Source organism: Mastigoproctus giganteus, chromosome 7, assembly GCF_048544385.1.
Source record: "Mastigoproctus giganteus isolate SK-2022 chromosome 7, ASM4854438v1, whole genome shotgun sequence".
Classification (NCBI taxonomy): Eukaryota; Metazoa; Arthropoda; class Arachnida; order Uropygi; family Thelyphonidae; genus Mastigoproctus; species Mastigoproctus giganteus.
In genome coordinates this window covers 39,168,540-39,190,578 of record NC_143581.1, presented here as the reverse complement: position 1 = coordinate 39,190,578, position 22,039 = coordinate 39,168,540, and the positions used below count along the sequence as shown (strand labels likewise).

The following is a 22,039-nucleotide window of genomic DNA, read 5'->3' as shown; positions in this document are numbered from 1 at the left end:
AAGTAAAATAGACATAGTTAAGTCTAGGGCAAAAGTCTTACTCTATGAAACCTCTATAAAGACTACATATGGTGAAGACATTAAAGGTTGATGTTGTTGGGATAACAGAGACATGGAGATAAGGAATGCAGAATTGGAATTTGGGGAGTACAATGTGTACAGACAGGATAGAAGGGGAGGTAGGGTGATGCTGTTAGTTAAGAAACACGTAAAATCTAAGGAATTGCATCTAGTTGATATGGTTGGACAGTGCAGTGTTGGGTCAGTTTGATATGACATAAGCACTGGGAAAACTAAGTTGAGAGTAGGAATGTGTTTGAAGCCTAATGATTCTGATGAGTACAATGAACAACTGTACAGAGAAATAGAATGGGCCAGTAAATTAGATTGTCTTATAATGGGGTATTTTAACTTCCCAGATATAGACTAGAACTTGTGGGTTGGTCACTCACACACTAGCAAGACTTTTGTGGATTTTTTGGATGATTTTATTCTACAGCAGCATGTTCGAGATGCAGCCAGAGGGAGTAATACTCTTGATCTGATTATCAGCAGTGATTCTTCATGCATTAAGAATCTGCAGATAAAGGAACCACTAGGTGGCAGTGATCACAGTGTACTGATGTGTGATTTACTTAAAGATGTAACTACCATCAAGGATAAAGAGAGGTGTTTTTGCTTTTGTAAAGGTGACTACAGTGGTCTCAGAGATTTTTTTAAATTTTATACAGTGGGATCAACTGATGATGTTACCAACAGCAAATTCTAAATGGGAAGCATTTAAGGAATTAATCTTGGAAGATACTATGCTTTTCATACCAACTAAGAAATACTGTTCAGGATTTAGGACTAAATAGATGTCAGATGACCTAATGAGAGTCATGGTAGAGAATAAAAATGCATAGGCCGCATATAAATTATCAGGAGAGACAGATGCCTATGGTAGATATAAGATAGTCTGTAATCAAGTCACAAATGACGTTAGGGAAGCAAAGGCAGATTATACTTTGGTAAACAATGCAAAGAAAATCAGTAAAGACTTCTTTACTTATGTAAACTCTAGGAGGAAGGAGATGAATCAGAGTGATCCACTTGATATCGACGGTTTGATTGTTGATGAACCTGCTGAGATGGCTGACAAGCTGAATGAGTATTTTGCATCTACATTTACACATGAGGAAGTCTGTAGGGAAGTGAAGACCAGAAACTTATCAAACTCTGGCAGGGAGCTAAATGATTTTGTAATAACAGAGTAAAGTGGAGGAGGAATTGTTGAAATTGAACATAAGAAAGGCACCTGGGGTGCATTGGATTTATTCAGTTATATCAAATGAAGTCAGAAAACCCTTTGCCATAATTATGGAAGCTTCCTTGGACTCTGTGTAGGTCCCCATGGATTGGAGATGTGCAAATGTGTCCCCAATTCACAAAGGGGGATCAAAGGGTGACACAAGTAATTACAGACCTGTTAGTCTAACTTCTGTTCCAGGGAAAGTAATGGAGTCACTGGTTAAGGAAGCGATGCATGATCATCTAGACAAGACTGCAGTTATAGTTCAAACACAGCATGAGTTTGTTAAGGGGAAGTCTTGTCTGATAAATTTGAATGGATACTATGATGTGGTCACAAAGGAACTGGATGCAGAAAATAATTTTGATATCATATACAGGCATACCTCGATTAACGAATAGGATGCGTTCCACGAAATTACTTCATTAAGCGAAACTTCGTTTTCAGAGGTAAAAATACTATGGCCAGAATAGGGATACGTTCCTACGTAAAGAAAATGAAAAGCTTTTTTTTTTTTCGAACAAAGAAAAGTTTTATTAAATAAACAGTCAAATTACATACAAAGTGAAATCACATTTTAAAATGAGTCTAAAGTTGATTGTTTATGCTTTTTTTCTCTTTCATTTAACAATTGCCTATACGGAGTTATTGCATTTAACACTGATCGCTTAACAATAACACTTCTTCCTAAATCAGGATCATTTTCACTAAAAAAAATTTGAAACGTTTTCAATGTCATTTAAGCACCTTTTTAAATCTTTGGTTGTTAACACTTTTTCAGCAGGAACTTCTTTAACTTTGTCTTCATTATCTTTGTCTTCGTTGCTAACAAGGTTTTCTAAATCTTCCACTGAAAAACCATCATCTTGTGCATTCAATAAATTTCTAACATCCTCTTCATCGACATTTTTGAAACCTATTGATTGAGCCATCTGGATAACTTCATTTCTAATTTCTTGGATGTTATTTTCTTCTTCTAGTACAACTTCTGGCCATATTTTGTGCCAAACTCCATTTAAGCATTTCTTAGTGACTTATTTCCAAGAACTATCAATGTTTTCAATTGTGTTTTTAATGGTGTAACTTTTCCAAAAAGTTTTAACTGTCATTTCCTCTTTATCCTCTAGTTCAGATAAATTGCTTAATGTTCAACGCAGATAATAAGCTTTAAATGATGCTATAACTTCCTGATCCAATGGTTGAATCAGGAAAATTGTGTTTGCTGGAAGAAACACAACTTTGACAAGAATGCATGCGTCCAACGTGTTAAGATCAGTAGGATGTCCTGGAGCATTGTCTAACAACAAAAGAGCTTTTTCTTCAAAGTTGTTTTTTTGACAATATCGTTTTACATCAGGACAAAAGTCGTTAACAAAACAATTAGTAAAGAACTCCTTGGTAACCCAGACTTTTCTATTTGCTTTCCATATTACAGGTAAATTCATTTTTATGTTACCTTTTAATGCCCTCAGATTTTCTGAATGGTAAACTAATAACAATTTTAATTTATAATCACCAGAGGCATTTGATCCAAAGAGTTAAACGGCCTTTGGTGCCTTGAACCCAGTGGCTGATTTTTCTTCAATAGAAATGAAGCTTTTTGTTGGTAGCCGTTTCCAGAACAAACTGCTTTCGTCAACGTTGCACACCAAATTTGGTGGAAAATTTTCACATTCACTTATTTCCTTTAGTTTTTCTGGAAACTTATTTGCCACTTCAACATCTGCACTTGCAGCTTCCCTGTTAATTTTACGCTATGAATCCTGGCCCGTTTTTTAAATTTCTCGAACCAACCACGAGAAGCCCCAAATGTTTCCGTAATTTCTTCAGTTTGTTTAGATTTCAGGTGATTAAACAAAAATAATGCTTTTTCTTGAATCACCATTTGACTTAAAGGCATATGACGTTGTGACATATCATCTATCCACAAACTTAACATTTTTTCTAAAATTGGATTCCTTAAGCGAGTTAATTTTGCTGCTGTAACATCTGTACAATTCTGAGCAGACTGTTTTATTTTTTCCGATTGACTTAGTATGGTTGCTAAAGTTGATTGCGCTAATCCTAAAGAATGTGCCACATCGGATTTTCTTTCGCCGCTTTCAACATGTCGTACAATATTTAGTTTAGTTTCCAAAGAAATTGCTTTTCTTTTCTTTGATTCTGACATTTTGTAAAATTTACAAAATCTACATTGTGTAATTCTATCAAAGAAACAACGTCAATCATGTAAAGGAAATGGAGGACAGTTAAAAATCACGATCTGGCATACCAAGAAAACTGACAGATACGGATTGTTGCAATGCACCACACTGAAACACCCTGTGAAGTGTAAACAACGACTAAATTAGGCGAATGACGTGCAAAACTGTTATAACAGACACACCCAAGCTCGGGAGTACATAATGAGTCGCCGTCAGTCACCAATCAGATGATTGTCGGGCGTTGGCCTTAAATTGGAATTTTTTTTATGTTAAATGGGGCTTGAAATTGCGGACTTCGTTATATCGAAGCTTTGTTATCAGAGGTAATGTTAACCGAGGTATGAATGTACTTGGATTTTAGAAGAGCTTTTGATACTGTGGCACACGGAAGACTACTGTACAAATTGGAGCAGTATGGCATTAAGTGTAAGTTGCTACAATTGATAAAAGGATGGTTGAGTGGGAGAAGACAGAGTAGTTATCAATGGATGCTACTCTTTGTTATTAGTGGAGTCCTCTAGGGTTCGTTGTCAGGCCCATTGTTGTTTTTGGTATTTATCAATGATATTGATGAAGGTATGTCAGGGTTAATGTGAAAGTGTTCAGATGATACTAAGGTTGGCAGGGTTGTTAATAACAGTAATGATAGTATGCTACTGCAACAGGATCTGGAAAAGTCGAGCAGATGGGCTAGGAAGTGGCAACTGAAGTTTAACATTGACAAATGTAAAATACTGCATATTAGTATCAGTAATACCAGAGTAATGTATCAAGTGGGTGGTACTACACTCAGGGTAGTGGAGAATGAAATGGACCTGGAGGTAATTGTGCATTCAGATATGAAGTTTTCTGAGCAGTGCAAACAGGCTGCAAGAGTAGCTCATGGTGTCTTGTCAATGATATACAGGAATTTTGCTAGCAAGGATAAGGTGGTGATTGTCCCCTTGTATAAGGCAATGGTCAGGCCACACCTTGAGTACTGTATACAGGTCTGGAGGCCTCATTTTAGCAAAGATGTAGAGCTGCTGGAATAAGTACAGAGAAGGGCAGTGAGATTGGTGAGTGGAACAAAGGATTGGCATTACCAAGAAAGGCTTGAGTTCTGCAATTTGCAGCTTCTGGAGACTAGGCATCTGTGAGGTGATCTAATTGAGGTGTATAAGGCCTTGAATGTTTTGAGCAAGCTCAATGCTGATAGGATTCTTTCCCTTTCTAAGATTACTCACCTTAGTGGACATAAATTCATATTGAGGAAAGACCATTGTAGAATAAATGTGCAGAAATTTGCCTTTAACCAATGGGTGGTTGATAGTTGGAAAAAACTTCCATCTGTTGTAGTGGAGGTCAACAACTTAAATAAGTTTAAACCAGAACTAGACAAACATTTGGAGTGAATGGATGGGTGAAATGGGAAGGGTTTTTTTTTTTTTTTTTTTGGCTGATGCTATATAAGCTTGCTTTCTCGCATCATATGCCTCTAGTAATGCTATTAAGTCATACATGTCAGGCATTGACTTTTTCTGTATAGAGCTATGTGAAAAGTGGGTCATCACAATGCCAGCCTACTCACTTATTCTGTCTGATTAGAATCGAAACCTGGGTCTGGTTAGTGGCATACATTTTAATTAAAAAGCAATATACTTTGCCATTGAATCAGTTCCTTTTAGGCGCCTACGTAGCCAGGTGGGAAGGAGCAGCAGTGCGTAGCACACGCTTCTTGATTAGACCGGGATTCGAGTCCGTCACCACCAAATATGGAGGATGCGGAAAGGGCAGGGAATGACCACTGCATATCCCGGAGCAATATGGCCTTAGTTGCTAATGCTCCTAAAAAAAAAAAATTTAAAAAAAAAAAAAACCAAACAGTTCCTTTTATTTAGATTAGTGCAAAACCAAGTCAACTCATGGTGAAGTGGTTCCTCAAAATTGAAAAAAATATATTTTAAAAAATCATAAAAAATATATAAATTCATCATTACTTAATTTTTCTTTGCGGTAATATCTTCTACCTTCATATATATACTGAAATTTTGGCTTGTGTAATTCCAGATTTTCTCAAAGCAAGCTTGTTAAATTGCCCAAACCCTCTTAAACTGATTGTCAAACCTGCCATAAATTTAAATGACTACTACTAGTAGTAAAATAAGTTTATAGCTGACAGCAAGTGTCTGTAGAGTTTCAAGAGAATCTGTGCATATACATATGTTATTTGTTGATATTACTTTGATAGAACCTTGAAAATGTATATATACATATGCCCGTGAAAGGGGTAAGAAAATTTTCTTAGTATATTAATGAAAACAGTGAACATGTGTATAAATTTTTCTTATTAAAGTTCCATTTCTGTGTTTTTTTTTTTTTTTTTTTTTTTTTTTTATAGTTTCAATATCCTGTTCTGTGTTATACCATGTTTTTTTCATTTCTTTCACAGTTTATTGACTTGTGCATCCTTCTTGGTTGTGACTATTGTGAAACAATCAAAGGAATTGGCCCAAAAAGAGCCATTGAACTTATTCTTCGCCACAAATCAATTGAAAATATTTTAGATCACATTGATACTAAGGTATGTTCTTAGAAAACATAAGTAGATTTAAATGTGTACCAATTGGTATTGAGAATCAACTAGTATTTTTTTAATTGCAATTTAAACTATTACTATACCTATTCCTGATTTAATAGTAGCAGTCTAATGGCAACAGCAGCAATCAATGGTAGTAATAATATTATGACATTCGTATGCAGTAGAGTTTCTATATAATATCGGTGTAGATACACCATTTTTAACCCATAAAATTAAACTATGTATGTATTGTAAAGGCATTGTTTTAATTATATCTCATATTGTGGCTAACTTAACAACTATATTCCAGGTGTTGCATTACTTTGAATAAGCAATGCTTCTCTGGTGAAGAAGACTACTGTTACTTATTCTCAGTGGGCGCCGCCACCCAGACGGCACCATTTCAGAGCTTGCTGGCCTTTTATCGGTGGGTGGGCAGGTACCCTGGTAATGCAAACATGCCATCACAGTTGCAAAGTTAATTCCATAATATGAGAGATGCCAAATGGTGAAGAGAATGATGCTGTATTTAAAGACTAAATGCACAAGGCATAATTCCACATGGGTTTAAATTAACTATATAATATCGGTGTAGATATACCATAGTTTACCCAAAAAAATTAAACTACATATGTAGTATAAAGGCATCATTTTAATTATATCTCATATTGTGGCTGCCTTCACAACGGATACCAGGAATTGCACTTTTTCAAATAAGTAACACAACTTCGCAACTGTGATACCATGTTTGCATTACCAGTGTACCCGCCCACCTACCGATGAAAGGCCAAAAAACTTTGAAACGGTGCCGTCTGAGTGGATGGTGCCCACTTGAATAAGTAAATAGTCTTCTCTACTAGAGAAGTGTTACTTATTCGAAGTAGTGCAATACCTTGTATCTCATTGTTGAAGGTAGCCACAATATGAGATATAATTAAAATAGTGCCTTTACACTACATATGTAGTTTAATTTTATGGGTTAACTATGGTTAATATAGTTATTTTAAATGTTATGGTTAATATAGTTATTTTAAATGTTATGGTTAATATAGTTATTTTAAATGTTATGGTTAATATAGTTATTTTAAATGTTATGGTTAATATAGTTATGGGTTATTTTAAACCCATATGAAATTATGCCTTGTGCATTTAGTCTTTAAATGCAGTAGAGTTTCATGATCTGAGTCTCGCCATTCCCTTATTCAGAAATCAACCCTAACCAAAAAGAGTGGTGCATTATAGTCAAAGCAGCTTACATGCAATCAAACCCCCACAACAACAACAACCAAAAAGACTGTGGGGGTGGGGGGGCCTATGTAGATTCCCTTCTTTTTTTTTTAATTGTTTAAACACTGGCTGAAGAAAATTTTAAACACTTTTGATTGCATAACTTACTATAAAGTGTAAGTAAATATTCATTTTTTATTTATTTTGTGTATTCATTTTCATCAATTAGATAATTTTTTTTTTTAATTTTATCATTTTGATTTTGTATAAATTGAGTCTTTCAGTAATCTGTTGGCTCTGGTCCCATTATCTTAGATTAAAAAATTCTAATGTACTCAGCTTTATTCAGTTCCTTTTTTTACTTTTCATTCATATACTTGTTGTGTTTTTTCCTAATATACATCTTTCACTATTACATACATTTTTGAGTTGATGTGACATGAAGCTGTGATTTTAATAAAGACAAACATTTTTTTTTTTTTTAATTATTTTATTTAGATGAATTATTTTGTTTCTTGAAATACTTAACACCAATAGAGCATCTACTCTTTTGCTTGGTGTGCAAAACAGATATGAGCAGCTGATGTGCTGAATAAACAATAATACAAAAAAATAAAATAAACTTGTCCAGTATTCTAAATCAAATCGATAGATTGTTCTCTGAGTTTATCATGAGATTCTTCCACTGATAGCTAGGACACCATTTGGAGGTCTAAAATATTGATAGAGCTGATATTCAGGTTTTGCTTCTGAGTCATCCATCAGTGTGGCATATGGTAGGTGGTTGCTCAGGTATGAACCAACATAAACTGGGATCAAAATGTGAAGTTTACACCTCACAGATGAATGGCTAAGTTCATCGCCACTTCACTTAATAGTGGCTTAAAAGAGGAGTCTTCTATGTGAGCTGTAATTAAAAGGAATCCAATTAATGAGTGTGTTTGTATGCATGAAGAAATAAACCTTCCAAACACTTCATGATTCATTTTGCAAAAATATAAGCTCTCATTTCTAATCTTAATGACCATTTCCAACTAAAATCTGCCATGCTCCACCTACTTTTTCTGAAAGATCTGATAGCTCAGTTCCTCTGCCACCATTTATCTCACTTGTCTTAAATACTCACTGTTATTCCTTCCATACTTTAAAGATGGTATTTGTGCATATGTTCATTCTGATATTGCTTATCGGGGACTTCCTAACTGGAATTTGCTCTTCATTTGTTGCCTATATCACTTTCCCAACCAGATGAATCACTCGGAGCTTTTTGACTTCCTTAAACTTGATTCTCTGTATTTTTAATGTTCGTAAATGCCTTCTAGCTTCGGTTTTCCAGTTATATGGACCCAGCCAGCAGTTTCTTTGGCTTTTACTATTACTAATGATCTTATACAATTTGTTCATTTAACTGCTAGACACCAAACAGTAACCACACAGCTAACACTCAAAACTTTTCCTTACCGACAACTCTTCTGAGTACACACTTAATGTTAGCTGTCCTCTGAGTACCTCAGATCAGTCTCCATCCCATGATCATTCTCAATCTGTTTCACATTACAACAGTAGAACTCAAAGTTACTTTTCCATTATCAGCAGAGATTTATATTTTGTTTTGTGACAGCAATGGCAGAAGATCCAATTTTGAAAGTATGATGCCACAAAAGGAAGGAAAGTTTTATTTTAATAGTTTTATCTGATAATAGTTCTTTAATAGTTTTAGCTTGAATACTCATTTCTTACAATGAGCATGCAGCCAAAAACCAAGAAAGTATATCCAAATCAAACTTGTCTCTTTAGGAACTGTCAGGATATGTCACAGAATTGCTCTTGTTTACAAATCAATAGTCCAGAGATGCTGCTAGCTGCAAATGGGTTTCTAACACATTAAAATTTTGAAACATGGACTTCTTTAAAATACAATAATTTCTGCAATGCACCCAACTTGTTGATGAAACATTTTTTGTTGTCTTGTGCTTTGTTGCTGGGATGACTGCAAAAGTAGGAAATGTTGATCATAATCTGTTGATGTGGGGTTTAATTAAAGATATAACTGTGTATAGGGAAGGGATTTTGTTTTCATAAACGTGGATACAGATCTTAATGGTTCTTAAATTTGCTTAAGTGAGACCAAATGATGATGCAACCAACTGCAAATGCTAAGTGGGAAGCTTTTGGACCAGTGATAGTAGGAGCTACTAGGCTCTTTATACAAATTAAGAGATATTGTTCAAAGTTTAGGCCTAAATGAATGTGAGATGAACTGATGAGAAAAAAATGTATATTAATTATCATAAATTATCAGGGAACACAAATCCATAGTATGAACTAGATGGCAGTCAATTCACTAAGGAGGTTAGGCAAGCTAAGGCAGATAGTGAGAATAATTTTAGCTAAAAAAGCATATAAAAGTAGCAATAATTATTTCCTTATGTTAACACTAAAAGGAAAGGGATGAACTACATTGGCCCATTATATATAAATAATATAACTCTTAACGATCATGTTCAGAGTGCTGACATACAATAAAAGTTCTGCATCTACAATCATGCATAAAGAAGTTTTGGAATGGATATGGTAGAAGTATACCAAATTATAAATAGGAGCTAAATGATTTTGTGATAACTGATAACAAAGTGGAAAAGAAATTATTGAAGCTAAAAGTAAATAAGGCACCTGTGGCTAATGGAATCTACCCAATTAAATTAAAAGCAAGCCCTTGACCATAATTATGAGAACATCCTTTTATTTAGGGGAGATCCCTATGGATTGGAGATGCTCAAACATCTTTTCTATTCACAGAGGAAGATCAAAGGGCAAAGCCAGTAATTATAGACCTCTAAGGTTGACTTCTGTTCCAGAGAAAATATGGAATCAGTGTGCAAACAAGTAATGCAGGATCATCTTGTCAGACATGCAATTATCAACAGTCACAGATTGTATTTGCCAAGAGGAAGTTTTGCAGGGCTAATTTGACTAGCTACAATGATACATCAAATATTTCCTCAAGCTTTTGGCACTTTTCCACATGAAAGCTGCTGTACAGATGACCAGCATGGCATTAGGAGCACTATAATTAGTTACTGCTGTGGGAATGGTTGAGCGACAGAAGATAAAGTAGTTATTAATGGGTGCTGCTCTTGGACTGATGTTATTAGTGGAATTCCAGTGTTCAGAACTGGGCCCTTCTTTAATAATTTTTTTTCAATATTGTTAATAAATACTGTCTTTAGTATATATTAACAATAAATATAAATATTTATTAACAATTTAGTATTTATTAACAGTAAATAGGAGCTTAGATTTTACAGCTAGCAAAATGAAAGCTCCTTCTCTTGCAATTAAAATAAATTTTAAGAGAAAGAACTTAGGACTACTAGCTGCAGGGGATTGCCTAGCATTATGTCATAGCCAAAATATTTAATGTCATTTACTGTTAACAGTTCATATTCATTTGAGAGGAATGAAAGGAGGAAGATGTAACTCAACATGAACCCATTGATTAACCTCGATTTGATATCTGTGAGGTATAAGTGCATCCAAGTAACTTCTCTCACTTCAGAGTATCATTACTTATAGGTAGACTAGTGAGGAACTTCTCAGAGAGAATGATAATTCTGCTTGTGCATTCATGCACTGCAATGACATTTGGTTGCTTTCTGTTTAAATATTCATGTAACTTTGAACTGAGGTTCAATAACCATTTGCTGCAACAAGTTAGTGTAAAAGAGTCTTGTATTATCCTGAGAATGCTGAGCACAGTTCCTGGAAATATATCCAGATTGGTTGGTTACAAGAAAAACAGATTACAAAACAGATTTCCTTGTTTTAGGTTACAGTTTAAATAATGTAGTGTTATTGGAAAAGATAGGTAAATTACTTTTTTAAAACCAACTAAGTTAGTTGACTGGTAATAGTAATTAAGTTTAATTAAAAGTTATTCAGAAAAAAAAAAGTAACTTAAGTTACTTTCAACCTTGTTTTTTCTTTAAATTTTCCACCACCTTATATTGAATTAGATTTTTAAATAAAGAATACTAGAACTGCTAGAGAAAGATGTGAGATGAAAAATATGTTTATTTTATTGAATTTGTATCAGAGCTAGCTTAATTATCTAATAAAAGTATCTGCAGACATATAAGTTAGTTCTATGCATCGTGTCTATACATGGTAAATTAACTGAAGTTATTATAGTGGCATTGTTACATTACATCTCATATTTTGAAATCCTTCACGAGTTGCCTGTCTGGTTATACAGTGGATTCCGTTTATTTGGGGAAAATCTTAAAAAACAGAAACCAGTCGAGAAAGTAGCCAGGGTTTACTTCGCTTAATTGGGACAGCATGCCGTTTAATCAGGGCAGGAGAACGCAGCACTTGAGATTACCCTACAGTTGTCTCCAATGGTACCACATGGTTCAGTGGAAATTCTGGAGGTCACAACCATAAAACAATAAAACAATAGCAGTCACCTGTTCATTGGGCTTTTCTGTTAGTGAAATCTATCATAAACGGTAAACTCGATTTTACTGAATTTGCGATAATACTGACAGCTGGAATTTTGTGGGTTATTATGGTGAAATGTGTTTACACTTCCATGAAATCTTCAATCATATAAAAAAATTAATTTTCAGGTCTTCTCTTCATTCCTATTTTTAAAGCTTTGTAACTCGTTACTCCGTTCTCACTTGTGCGTATCGTGTTACTTGCAATTTGTGTATGTGCCTTGTTCTTTGTTATTGATTGCTTATCTTTTTACTGTTTTAAATTTTAACCCCCACCCACAAATGTCAGTAAACAGAAATGTCAACTAGTTCGTATGTACACATTACAGTATGTATTAATTATTCCGATTATCACATATATTCTTCCGATTTTCACATATCATTTAATTTTTTAATTGAATCTAGAATATCTTTACTTTTATAGCCTGTGGATAATATTCCTCCTGTTTTCTCTAATTAGATTCGCTGTTTAATAGAATTAAAATTCAATTCGCAAACATGATGACAATGACTGGCGCTTACTACACATCGTATAGTGAACGGTACTTTACTATGTTGAGTTCGTCGTAACGTGATTTGATTGTACAGTGAACTAATTGTAAAGGGGGGGTACATTGTATTTTTAACTATTTACGTGAAACTTCGGATAATTGGGACAGCCGCTTAATCGGGCCAAAATGCACTAGTCCCGATGTGTCCCAAATAACCAGAATGGACTGTACTTTGAATAAGTAGCACTTCCCCAGTAGCCTTCTCTGTTTGGGAAGCATTGTTCAAAATATAATCTATAGAACTTCGGTGAAAAGACTCATTCTTTGCTCATAATATTGAACTACAATCATAGTATTAAAGGCATCAATTTAATTGTATCTCATATTGTGACTCCCTTCACAATGAGTTACCTTGTATTGCATTACCTTGAATAAGTAAATTGTATCTCATATTGTGAAGGGAGTCACAATATGAGATACAATTAAATCAATGCCTTTTATGCTACGATTGCTTCACCAATGGAGAAGGCTATTGTTACTTATTCTCAGTGGGCACCACCACCCTGACGACACTGTTTCAAGGCTTGTTGACCTATCGTCGGTTATACTTCATAACTGTGGTTGGAGAACCAATGGAGAAGACTATTGTTACTTATTCTCAGTGGGCACCACCACCCTGACGACACTGTTTCAAGGCTTATTGGCCTATTGTCAGTTATACTTCATAACTCCACAATATGAGAGATGGCAAAAGGTGTACATAGTAATAAATACTAAATAAAAATAAATGCACAAGGAAAGTACATTATAAGCTGAAATTCACTATAGAACTTCGATGAAAAGACATCATTCTTTGCTCATAATAGTGAACTACAATCATATTATAAAAGGCATCGATTTAATTGTATCTCATATTGTGACTCCTTTCACAACAAGTTACCATGTATTGCACTACCTCGAATAAATAATGAATAAGTAAATTGTATATTGTATTCTCATATTGTGAAGGGAGTCACAATATAAGATACAATTAAATCAATGCCTTGTATGCTACGATTTGTAGTTCACTATTATGAGCAAAGAATGGTGTCTTTTCACTGAAGTTCTATAGTGAATTTCAACTCATAATGTATTATGCCTTGTGCATTTATTTTTATTCAATATTCAAAATATAACCAGACAGGCAACTTGTGAAGGATTTTACAATATGAGATGTAATGTAACAATGCCACTAATAACTTCAGTTAATTTACTGCGTATAGACATAATGCATATGCACTAACTTATACATCTTTAAATTTTCCTATGGTTTGAGGCTTTAACCCTGAATTTTTATTAAGTATTAAACTAAAAGTATTGCATCAGATAATTTTTCTCATCTTCCTTGAAATAATGTCCCTGGCAACACTAAAATAGTGTTTCTACATGGGCCAACAATGAAAATCCTATATTTTAACATAAAAATAGAGATTTCATAATTGGAAAAATGTTTTGTAGAAAGTTATTATAATTTAGTGAGTTTCACATTATCATTGTCAATCTGTTTCATAATATTAAAAAAAAAATCGTCTTCATCTTTGGTTTCCACAACAGTTTCAGGATTTTTGGATTTACTGCCAAATAATATCTTCTAATTTGTACTTAAACTTGGGCACAGGCTGCCAAATGCAATATTCTTTTTTTATTGAAGTAATTTAACCTAAACAGAAAGAAATATTTACTTATATATTTGATATTTAAAAGAATGCTTCATAAGTGTTATACATATGCTAGAAACAATATATATCTTGAAAGCCATAACGTAACAAAGTTATACTATAGTTTTCTTGATATATTATGGCAATGCTGTCATCGCTTTCATAATGCCCCCTCGATGGGGAACCTGTACAAGGTGAAAGAACCTCTCACCTTGTACACTGCCGTTTACCAGATTAGCATCACTGGGATCCAGGACCCATGTCTTAGGTTCCAGGCTAACACCATAGGAATCAAGAGTGTTTGCCATGCTCTGCAACCTGTGGAAACTTGGAAAAGGTGGATCCTAGTGGTTGAGGGGAATTCGGCTTCAACACATCACTTGCCCCCCCCCCCGCTTTGATAAGCCTGGGTTGTCCTGGATGGCTCCTCCAGGATCAGTCAGCTAATGGGTTCATCTGCAAGGATCAACCATGTCTATGTCATGCCCCTACCCTTGTGGTCTGAGGGACAAGATTCAGGCTGACAGCAGTGCAGGTATAGCATATGCATAGCCCAGGAATTCCACTCCTGGGCGCATTTATTGCTTGCTGGGTAGTGGGCATCCCATTTGGGCTCCTTGTTGTGTGGGGAGCCTGGACATTGAACAAAACAAAAAAAAAAAAAAAAAAACCATGGATCCTGATAAAGTTATTTCTTCTGGGAATCCAACATGGTCCCTATCTGAAAAATTTGAAGTTGACCTTCAGCAAAAAGAGAAGACAGAAGATATATCAGGTCTAACATCCTGTTACCTGATAATACACTCTACAAGTGCGAAAGGGGTACATTATAGCCTTAGTTGCTAATGTGCCAATAAAATCCAAACCAAACCAAACAAGTGAGAAAGCTATAGGCAAAATGCTGCCTTTCTTTATCCAGAAGAGTTTGGAAGGATTGGCAGCTCTCCTAAATCAGTAAATGGCTTTGGTCAGGTGACATCATTGTATAGACCAGAAGTAAGAGACATTCAGAACAGCTCCTCTGAGCCACATCTTTCAGGGGAATGCCTATCACAGCCCCCCCCCGCATGACACAGAATTCACCCCTTGGTGCTGTTGCAAATGGGATTTTGAAGTGTCTGAAGAGGACATCTAATTTAAAACCACAAGGAGTGACAGCTGCACAAATATTCATGCATAGGGATGGGAAACTTGTTCCCACTAATTGGTGAAATGTTTAATTTGCCAGCATCTCCTAATGCAATCAAGGCTGGCTATATTAACTGTCTGGTATGGCCGTGTGTTCCAAATCCTTTTAAGGTGCTTTAAGTCCCAGAAATATAGACACTTGCAAACAGCCTGTCATGGAGCTCTTGCATGCACTTGCAAATGCTGCAAAGGACCACGAAACTACATAGTGTTCAGCTACAAAACCCACCTGCATTAACTGCCAAGGAGAAAACCTTGCATACTCACGAGCATACCAGAGGTGGAAGGAAGAAAAAGAAATACAAAGACTTAAGGCGGGGCTGAACATATATCAGGAGGCAAGAAAAGCAGTGAAACCTGTAAATACAAATAAACCTACCTACGCTCAGAAATGGAAGACAGATGTGCCATCAGAAAAAAGACCAAAATGACCATCCCACCAAAAGAGTCATTCACTCCCAATGCAGTACCTGTTAAGCTCAAAAAGATCCACACAGAAGGATCAATCAGCTGTTACTCCTATATCTATATATCCTAATGCTCCATCAATAACAAAAGAAATGAATACGAAGCCTGAAGTACATACTGTTTCTCAAGAAAAAATGGATGTCGAGGTGAAGGAGATAGTACCACGTGATTCAGTCTTGGAACTCTTTGCAGAGGAAGAAATGGACACAGGACAGTGTCCATATTTCTCCAAAAGAGATAAATCCAAGACTGAGAAAGTATGCTCTCAGCACTTCGGAAGCAGTCTAATGATCCACCAAGCCAATATACAGGGTGTCTCAAAAATATTGGTACAAACGTTTAGGGGAGGTAGGTAATATCTAAAGGAATGTGAATTGCATAGGAACCCATAACTGGAAATGTCACCGTAAGTCGGTATACGGCGTTGTTCATCAGTTCGCAAGAGGGAAAATTTCCGGTTTACTAATTCAAGCAGTAGTCGCTGCACGAAGAGCATGCATCGATATACGAACTGTGAGCTCACAGACATGCACCTAGTGTATGGATTAGCAGAGGGCAATGGACGAGCCACTCAACGAATTTATGGAGAACGCTTCCCAGACAGACATATACCGGACCACCGTTTGTTTGCACATGTGCATCAAAATTTGTGCGATTATGGGTCATTTAGAGGTAATAGGGGTAGTGCGGGTAGACCACGTTTGATGCGAACTGCAGCCATGGAAGCAAGCGTGTTGAATGCCGTCCAAAATAATCCTACTACCAGCACACGTGCCATTGCCTCTGCCTTAGGAGTGTCTCGTTGCAGTGTACAGCGTGTCTGGCACGATGATTCCTTACACCCCTTTCATCTCCAAAGGGTTCAGTTACTTCTCCCCCAAGATCACCCTGCACATGTCTTTTGTGCAGGGGTTTCTCCAAGAAAGTGTTCAAGACTTGAATTTTCCAGCCTATGTTTTTGTCACTGATGAGGCTTATTTCGCTCGGGAAGGCTTATTCAATCAGCACGATGCTCATGTGTGGGCTCAAGATTTTCCAGCCTATGTTTTTGTCACTGATGAGGCTTATTTCACTTGGGAAGGCTTATTCAATCAGCACGATGCTCATGTGTGGGCTCAAGACAACTCGCACGGTGTGTGCCCCCATGCGGCACAACATCGCTTCACAATAAATGTGTGGGTAGGTATGGTCGGTGACTGCTTAGTTGGCCCATACCTGTTACCATCCCGCATGAACTCCGCTAAATATCGGATCTTTCTTGAACGAGTTCTACCAGGGGTTACTTGACAATGTTCCAGCAAATGTGAGACGCAACATTTTGATTTCAACTTGGTGGGGCACCTGCCCATTATGGAAGGTGTGTGTGACCATTTGAACAGGTGTTTTGGGCGTCGATGGATTGGCCGTGGTGGACCCGTTGCGTGCCCCTCCCCTGCTCACTTGATTTATCGAGCCTTGATTTCTTTCTGTGGGGGGGCCCTCAAATCTATCGTGTATGAATTGCCTGTGGAGACAGAAATGGATCTTGTGGCGAGACCCGTCTGCGCTGCTGCTACTGTTAAAGAAACTCCAGGTGTGTTCGACCGTGTCCGCCAAACCATGCTGCGTCGGTATCACGCATGCATCACGTCTCATGGTGGAACCTTCAAACATCTGTTGTAACATCATGAAATGTATCCATCTCGTACTCCATTGTTAATATTATGTCAAATAAATGTTTGCCACTAATTACTGTCTTTTGTCATTTCTGCTTCTTGCTCCTCTGCTACTACTTTCCTGTGATGTTTCCGGTTATGGGTTCCTATGCGATTCACAATCCTTTAGATGTTACCTACCTCCCCTAAACATTTGTACCAATATTTTTGAGACACCTTGTATGTCTAAATTTGTACAGTGGAATTGTTATGGATTCTGGAAAAATACTGACAACATCAAGGCTCTCCAGCAAAAGCATTAGCCAGTTTGCTTTTGCTTACATGTTTGAAGGCAAATTGAAGGCCCTTCCTTTCATAATACAGTCGAAGTTATATATAATGTAGAACATTTATAGTTTTCTTATTACCCTCTCTCAGGGTAATAAGAAAAACGGTCATTATATTGGAAGGACTTTATATCGATCATTCATAAAATCAGCAACAAAACAAGTAAAAGCTTGAACATTTGTAGTTATACTAATATAACGTAGTATGATGTTATTTATAATATGTACTAGAGTATTAAACAAGAAAATTAGGATTGTAAATTTTGCATTGATTGTAGAGTGTAGTAAGGTTATAATTAAATTGTAAATTTCACTACATAAGCTATATACATATCAAGACCTAACAAATTCAAAAGGAAACTCAACTTGTTGGATACACTTCTAGCATTTTGGTGGCAATGCCATGCCATGCCATCAGTCGCTCATTTTGGGTGGGGGCAGATCTTCAATAGAATATACAGTATAGTGATTTGTGAGAGAAGCTGCTTGATTACACTGTTCTCTGTTTTGAAAAGGCTTTAATTCATGATTACTGCTACTGAAAAATTTGGGTGTTAATAGTTTAACTCTCGCTCCACCAGCACATATAATCTATACGCAAACCTGTGCTAATCTCATGGAAGTATTTAAAATTTAATCCTACCTCTAATTTGCACTCTTGCCTTGAATTAAAAGCCTTAACTTCTGAGAACACAAACAATGATGCATTAGGGATCTCCCAAGTGCATCTACTCAGTTCAAGTGGGGGTTTTATATCATAGCCCGAGTGCATCCATTTACAATTGCAGTTGATTTAACGCAGAAGCAATTTCCCTACTGCTATAGATGTACTGTTTATTTGAAAATGAAATGATTCTCAGCATGAAAAAACACTTCTGTTGTGATAGGCAAGTGCCACTTTGAGTAGAACAAGAGCACCTTATTGTGAACGATGCACAAGATTTATAAAAAAATCATTCTAAATACAGTCAGTCCCCGTATAGCACGATAGTTGTGTTCCTAGAAACCCTCGTGCAATGCAAAATCATGTAATATAAACAACAGGCCCTATGGGGAAAATAGGGTTAGGTGCCGACCACCCAAGATTGAACACACATTTGTAACCAAAACATTACCAAACACAATAAATAATCGTAATAAAATACTTACGTATTTTATTACGATTATTTATTATTATACATAATAAAATGTGTAATACGTAAGCATTTTAATTACTTAAGTATTTTAAGTAATACATAAGTATTTTATTACAACTATTATGTAATAAAATATTGCTAATGTTTTTGCTTCTATAATAAGCAAACTTTTTTTTGTTTGATTTTCTATCCAAACAGATGACAGCTGTTCCATCTCTTCCAATTCTTTGTGTCTTAATCTAATGGATTTTAATTAATGAGTTGTTCCTGCTATGAGAGTTGTTTTTATTTTCTCTGCATTCTTTCTAATTCTCGTCGTTGCCTCATTTAGGTCCGTAGCACATGCAATATCACATGGTCTTTCATTTCGCTCAAAGCGTTTCACAATTTCATATTTTTTCTCTATCGACAGAGGTGGACTGGCCATAAGCCTTACCAGGGAAACCCCAGTGGGCCAGAGGCCGGTGTGATTTTGGCCATAAACTGTAGTATGAGGCCACTATAAATTTTCCCGGGTAAGAATTTTTGATCCATCCGCCTCTGTTTATCGATATTGCTTTTGTCTTTCTCTGTGAATCTGCAGTGTCTTCACCAGGACGCTTCCTTTTCACACCTTTTAAGTATTTTACTCATTTTTAGGGAATAAAGCGCAATTACAAAATGAGGAGGCACGCTTGATACACATAAACAAAAGCTGCGCACAAGTAGCAACTGAATAAACAACACCGTAAAGGCAGAGATACACTATTAACACCTCACATTTTACTAAAGCACATTTCTGGGGGTTACTACCATAAAACAATAAAAACAAATTCCAGTTGCCTTTCTGCTAGTGGAATCTGTTATAAACTGGTAGTAAACTCGATCTAATTGCATTTGCGATTATGCTGATAGCTGGAATTGTGTTGGTTTTTACGTTATTATGGTGAAATGTGTTTCCCCTTCACTGATATAAAAAACAAATACATTTTCAGAATCTCCTCTTCATTCCTATCTTGTTGCATTCCGTTGGGGTGATTCCGCGTTCGACTGCCATTTCTTGTAAACACAAAGGCGAATCATGCATAAGCGAATTCGGTTCGTGTTGTATAAGATATTGTTCCCCTATTTATAAATCGTGTATGATCGAATTCGTATAGTGTAAACACGTGTTATTCGAGGACTGACTGTACAAAATTTGGTTATTTCATTTGAGTGGTTCAATGCAAAGACAATCATATACACTTAAAGCATGCTGTGTCTAAGAATGCAGAGAAATGTTTACTGTTTTAATTACAAAAGAAAAGTCAGTCTTTCTTAGGACTCTTGAAGCCCAAACTAAGATAACTTATTTTGTAATATGTTTTGTGCACATGTATTTTTTTATGTCTGAGGTACAGATTATAAAATATTTAAGGACAAAGGCCCCACGCTACGAAGTAGAACGAGTAACATATAGGTTAGTGCAAAAGCATCATTTTAATGTAGCCTTCTACCAAAGTAGTTAAATTAATTAAATTGGCATCGTTTTGGTTATATCTCATATTGTGAATACCTTCACGAGTTGCCATGGTATTGTACTACTTCGAATAAGTAACAACAGTGGAGAAGACTACTGTTACTTATTCTCAGCGGATACCACCACCCAGACGGCACTGTTTCCAAGCTTGTTGGCTTCTTCTCGGTGAGTGGGCAGGTATCCTGGTGTTGCAATATTGACAACCCAGTTATGACGGATAACTTCACAATATGAGAGGCCAACCGGGCTAGCCGGGTGGGTAAAGTGCCTGCCTGGCAACCCAAAGGTCGCGGGTTCGAATCCCACCTTGGGCTTGGATCAGAGTAGTGCAAAAACACCTTGGGAGGTGCATTATGGCCACAGAAGCCGATGCGCCAACAACTAACAAAGAGAGAGAACGAGAACAATATGAGAGATGCCTGATGGCATGCAGTGATATAGACTATAAAATATTTAAGGGCAAAGGCCTCATGCTGAAGTAGAATTACTAACATATAGTTAGTGCAAAAGCATCATTTTAATGTAGCCATCTACCAAAGTAGTTAATTAATTAAATTGGCATCATTTTGGTTATATCTCATATTGTGAATGCCTTCACAACGAGTTGCCACGGTATTCTACTGCTTCGAATAAGTAACACTTCACCAGTGGAGAAGACTACTGTTACTTATTCTCAGTGGACACCACCCACCTCTCCACTGGTGAAGTGTTACTTATTTAAGTTCAGTATATTTTCCGCCGAACTAATAGCAATTCAGGTTGCACTGAATCATATTGAGTCCTCTGATATTAACAACAGCATAATTTTCACAGATTCTTTAAGTTCACTTCAAGCACTAAAAAACACCACGAACATCACTCACCCAGTTGTGAAAAGAATAGTCAGCTCTTTACATACCTTATCAGAACTTGGAAAAAATATACACTTCTGCTGGGTTCCCAGGACATATGGCAATTCCTGGAAATGAACTAGCGGACAATGCTGCCAAATTAGCTCACCTACCGCCCGAGAACAAGTGGAAAGTGCCTCATCAAGACTATCGACCAATAATCCAGGAAAAATGCATGTGCCAATGGCAGTTATCATGGGAAAATCAACCTAATAATAAACTTCGAAGTATCAAGCCAAACCTTGAGCGATGGCCTTCCAGCTTTAGTTCAATCCGACATCAGGAGGTGATATTGGCTCGTCTGCGAATAGGTCACACAAATATCACTCATGGTTATCTTTTAAGAGGAGAAATACCCCCTCAATGTCATCACTGTAATACAATGCTCTCAGTGAAACACATTCTGGTTGAATGCACAAAATATACAAGAGAACGCCAGAATCTTTGCACTTCAGCCACAACAAAAGATCCTACACTTACCTCACTTTTAAAAATGAAACAAATGCCTCAAGCATATATAACTTTCTCAAGATGATTAAAGTATATCACCTCCTTTAGTTAGCTAAAAAAAAAAAAAAAAATTACTTTCTGGTTCCTTTTTTCCATTTTCTCTATTTGAGAAGAAATGGCATGCATAATTATCGTATGTATGGTGCACTATGGTCATAGTTGCCGATGCGCCCAATAAATCCTGAAACAAACAAACAAACAAACAACTTATTCAAGGTAGCATGAGGCCTTTGCCCTTAAATATTTTATAGTCTATATCACTGCACACCATCAGGCAGCTCTCGTATTGTGAAGTTATACTCATAACTGGGTTGTCACTATTGCAACCCCAGGGTACCTGCCCACCCACTGAGAAGAAGCCAACAAGCTTTGAAACGGTGCCATCTGGGTGGTGGT

At 36.4% G+C, this 22,039-nt stretch overlaps 1 protein-coding gene across 3 annotated transcripts in view; it reads left to right on the top strand.

Annotated features, from left to right (window-relative positions):
- Nucleotides 1-22,039, top strand: part of Fen1 (Flap structure-specific endonuclease 1) — a 182,793-nt gene that overhangs the window by 99,222 nt on the left and 61,532 nt on the right. For all 3 annotated transcript variants that reach the window (XM_090376844.1, XM_090376843.1, XM_090376845.1), the window contains exon 8: nt 5,927-6,058. In XM_090376844.1, coding sequence (XP_090232970.1) covers nt 5,927-6,058 — 132 coding nt within the window. The remainder of the gene's footprint in view (nt 1-5,926; nt 6,059-22,039) is intronic.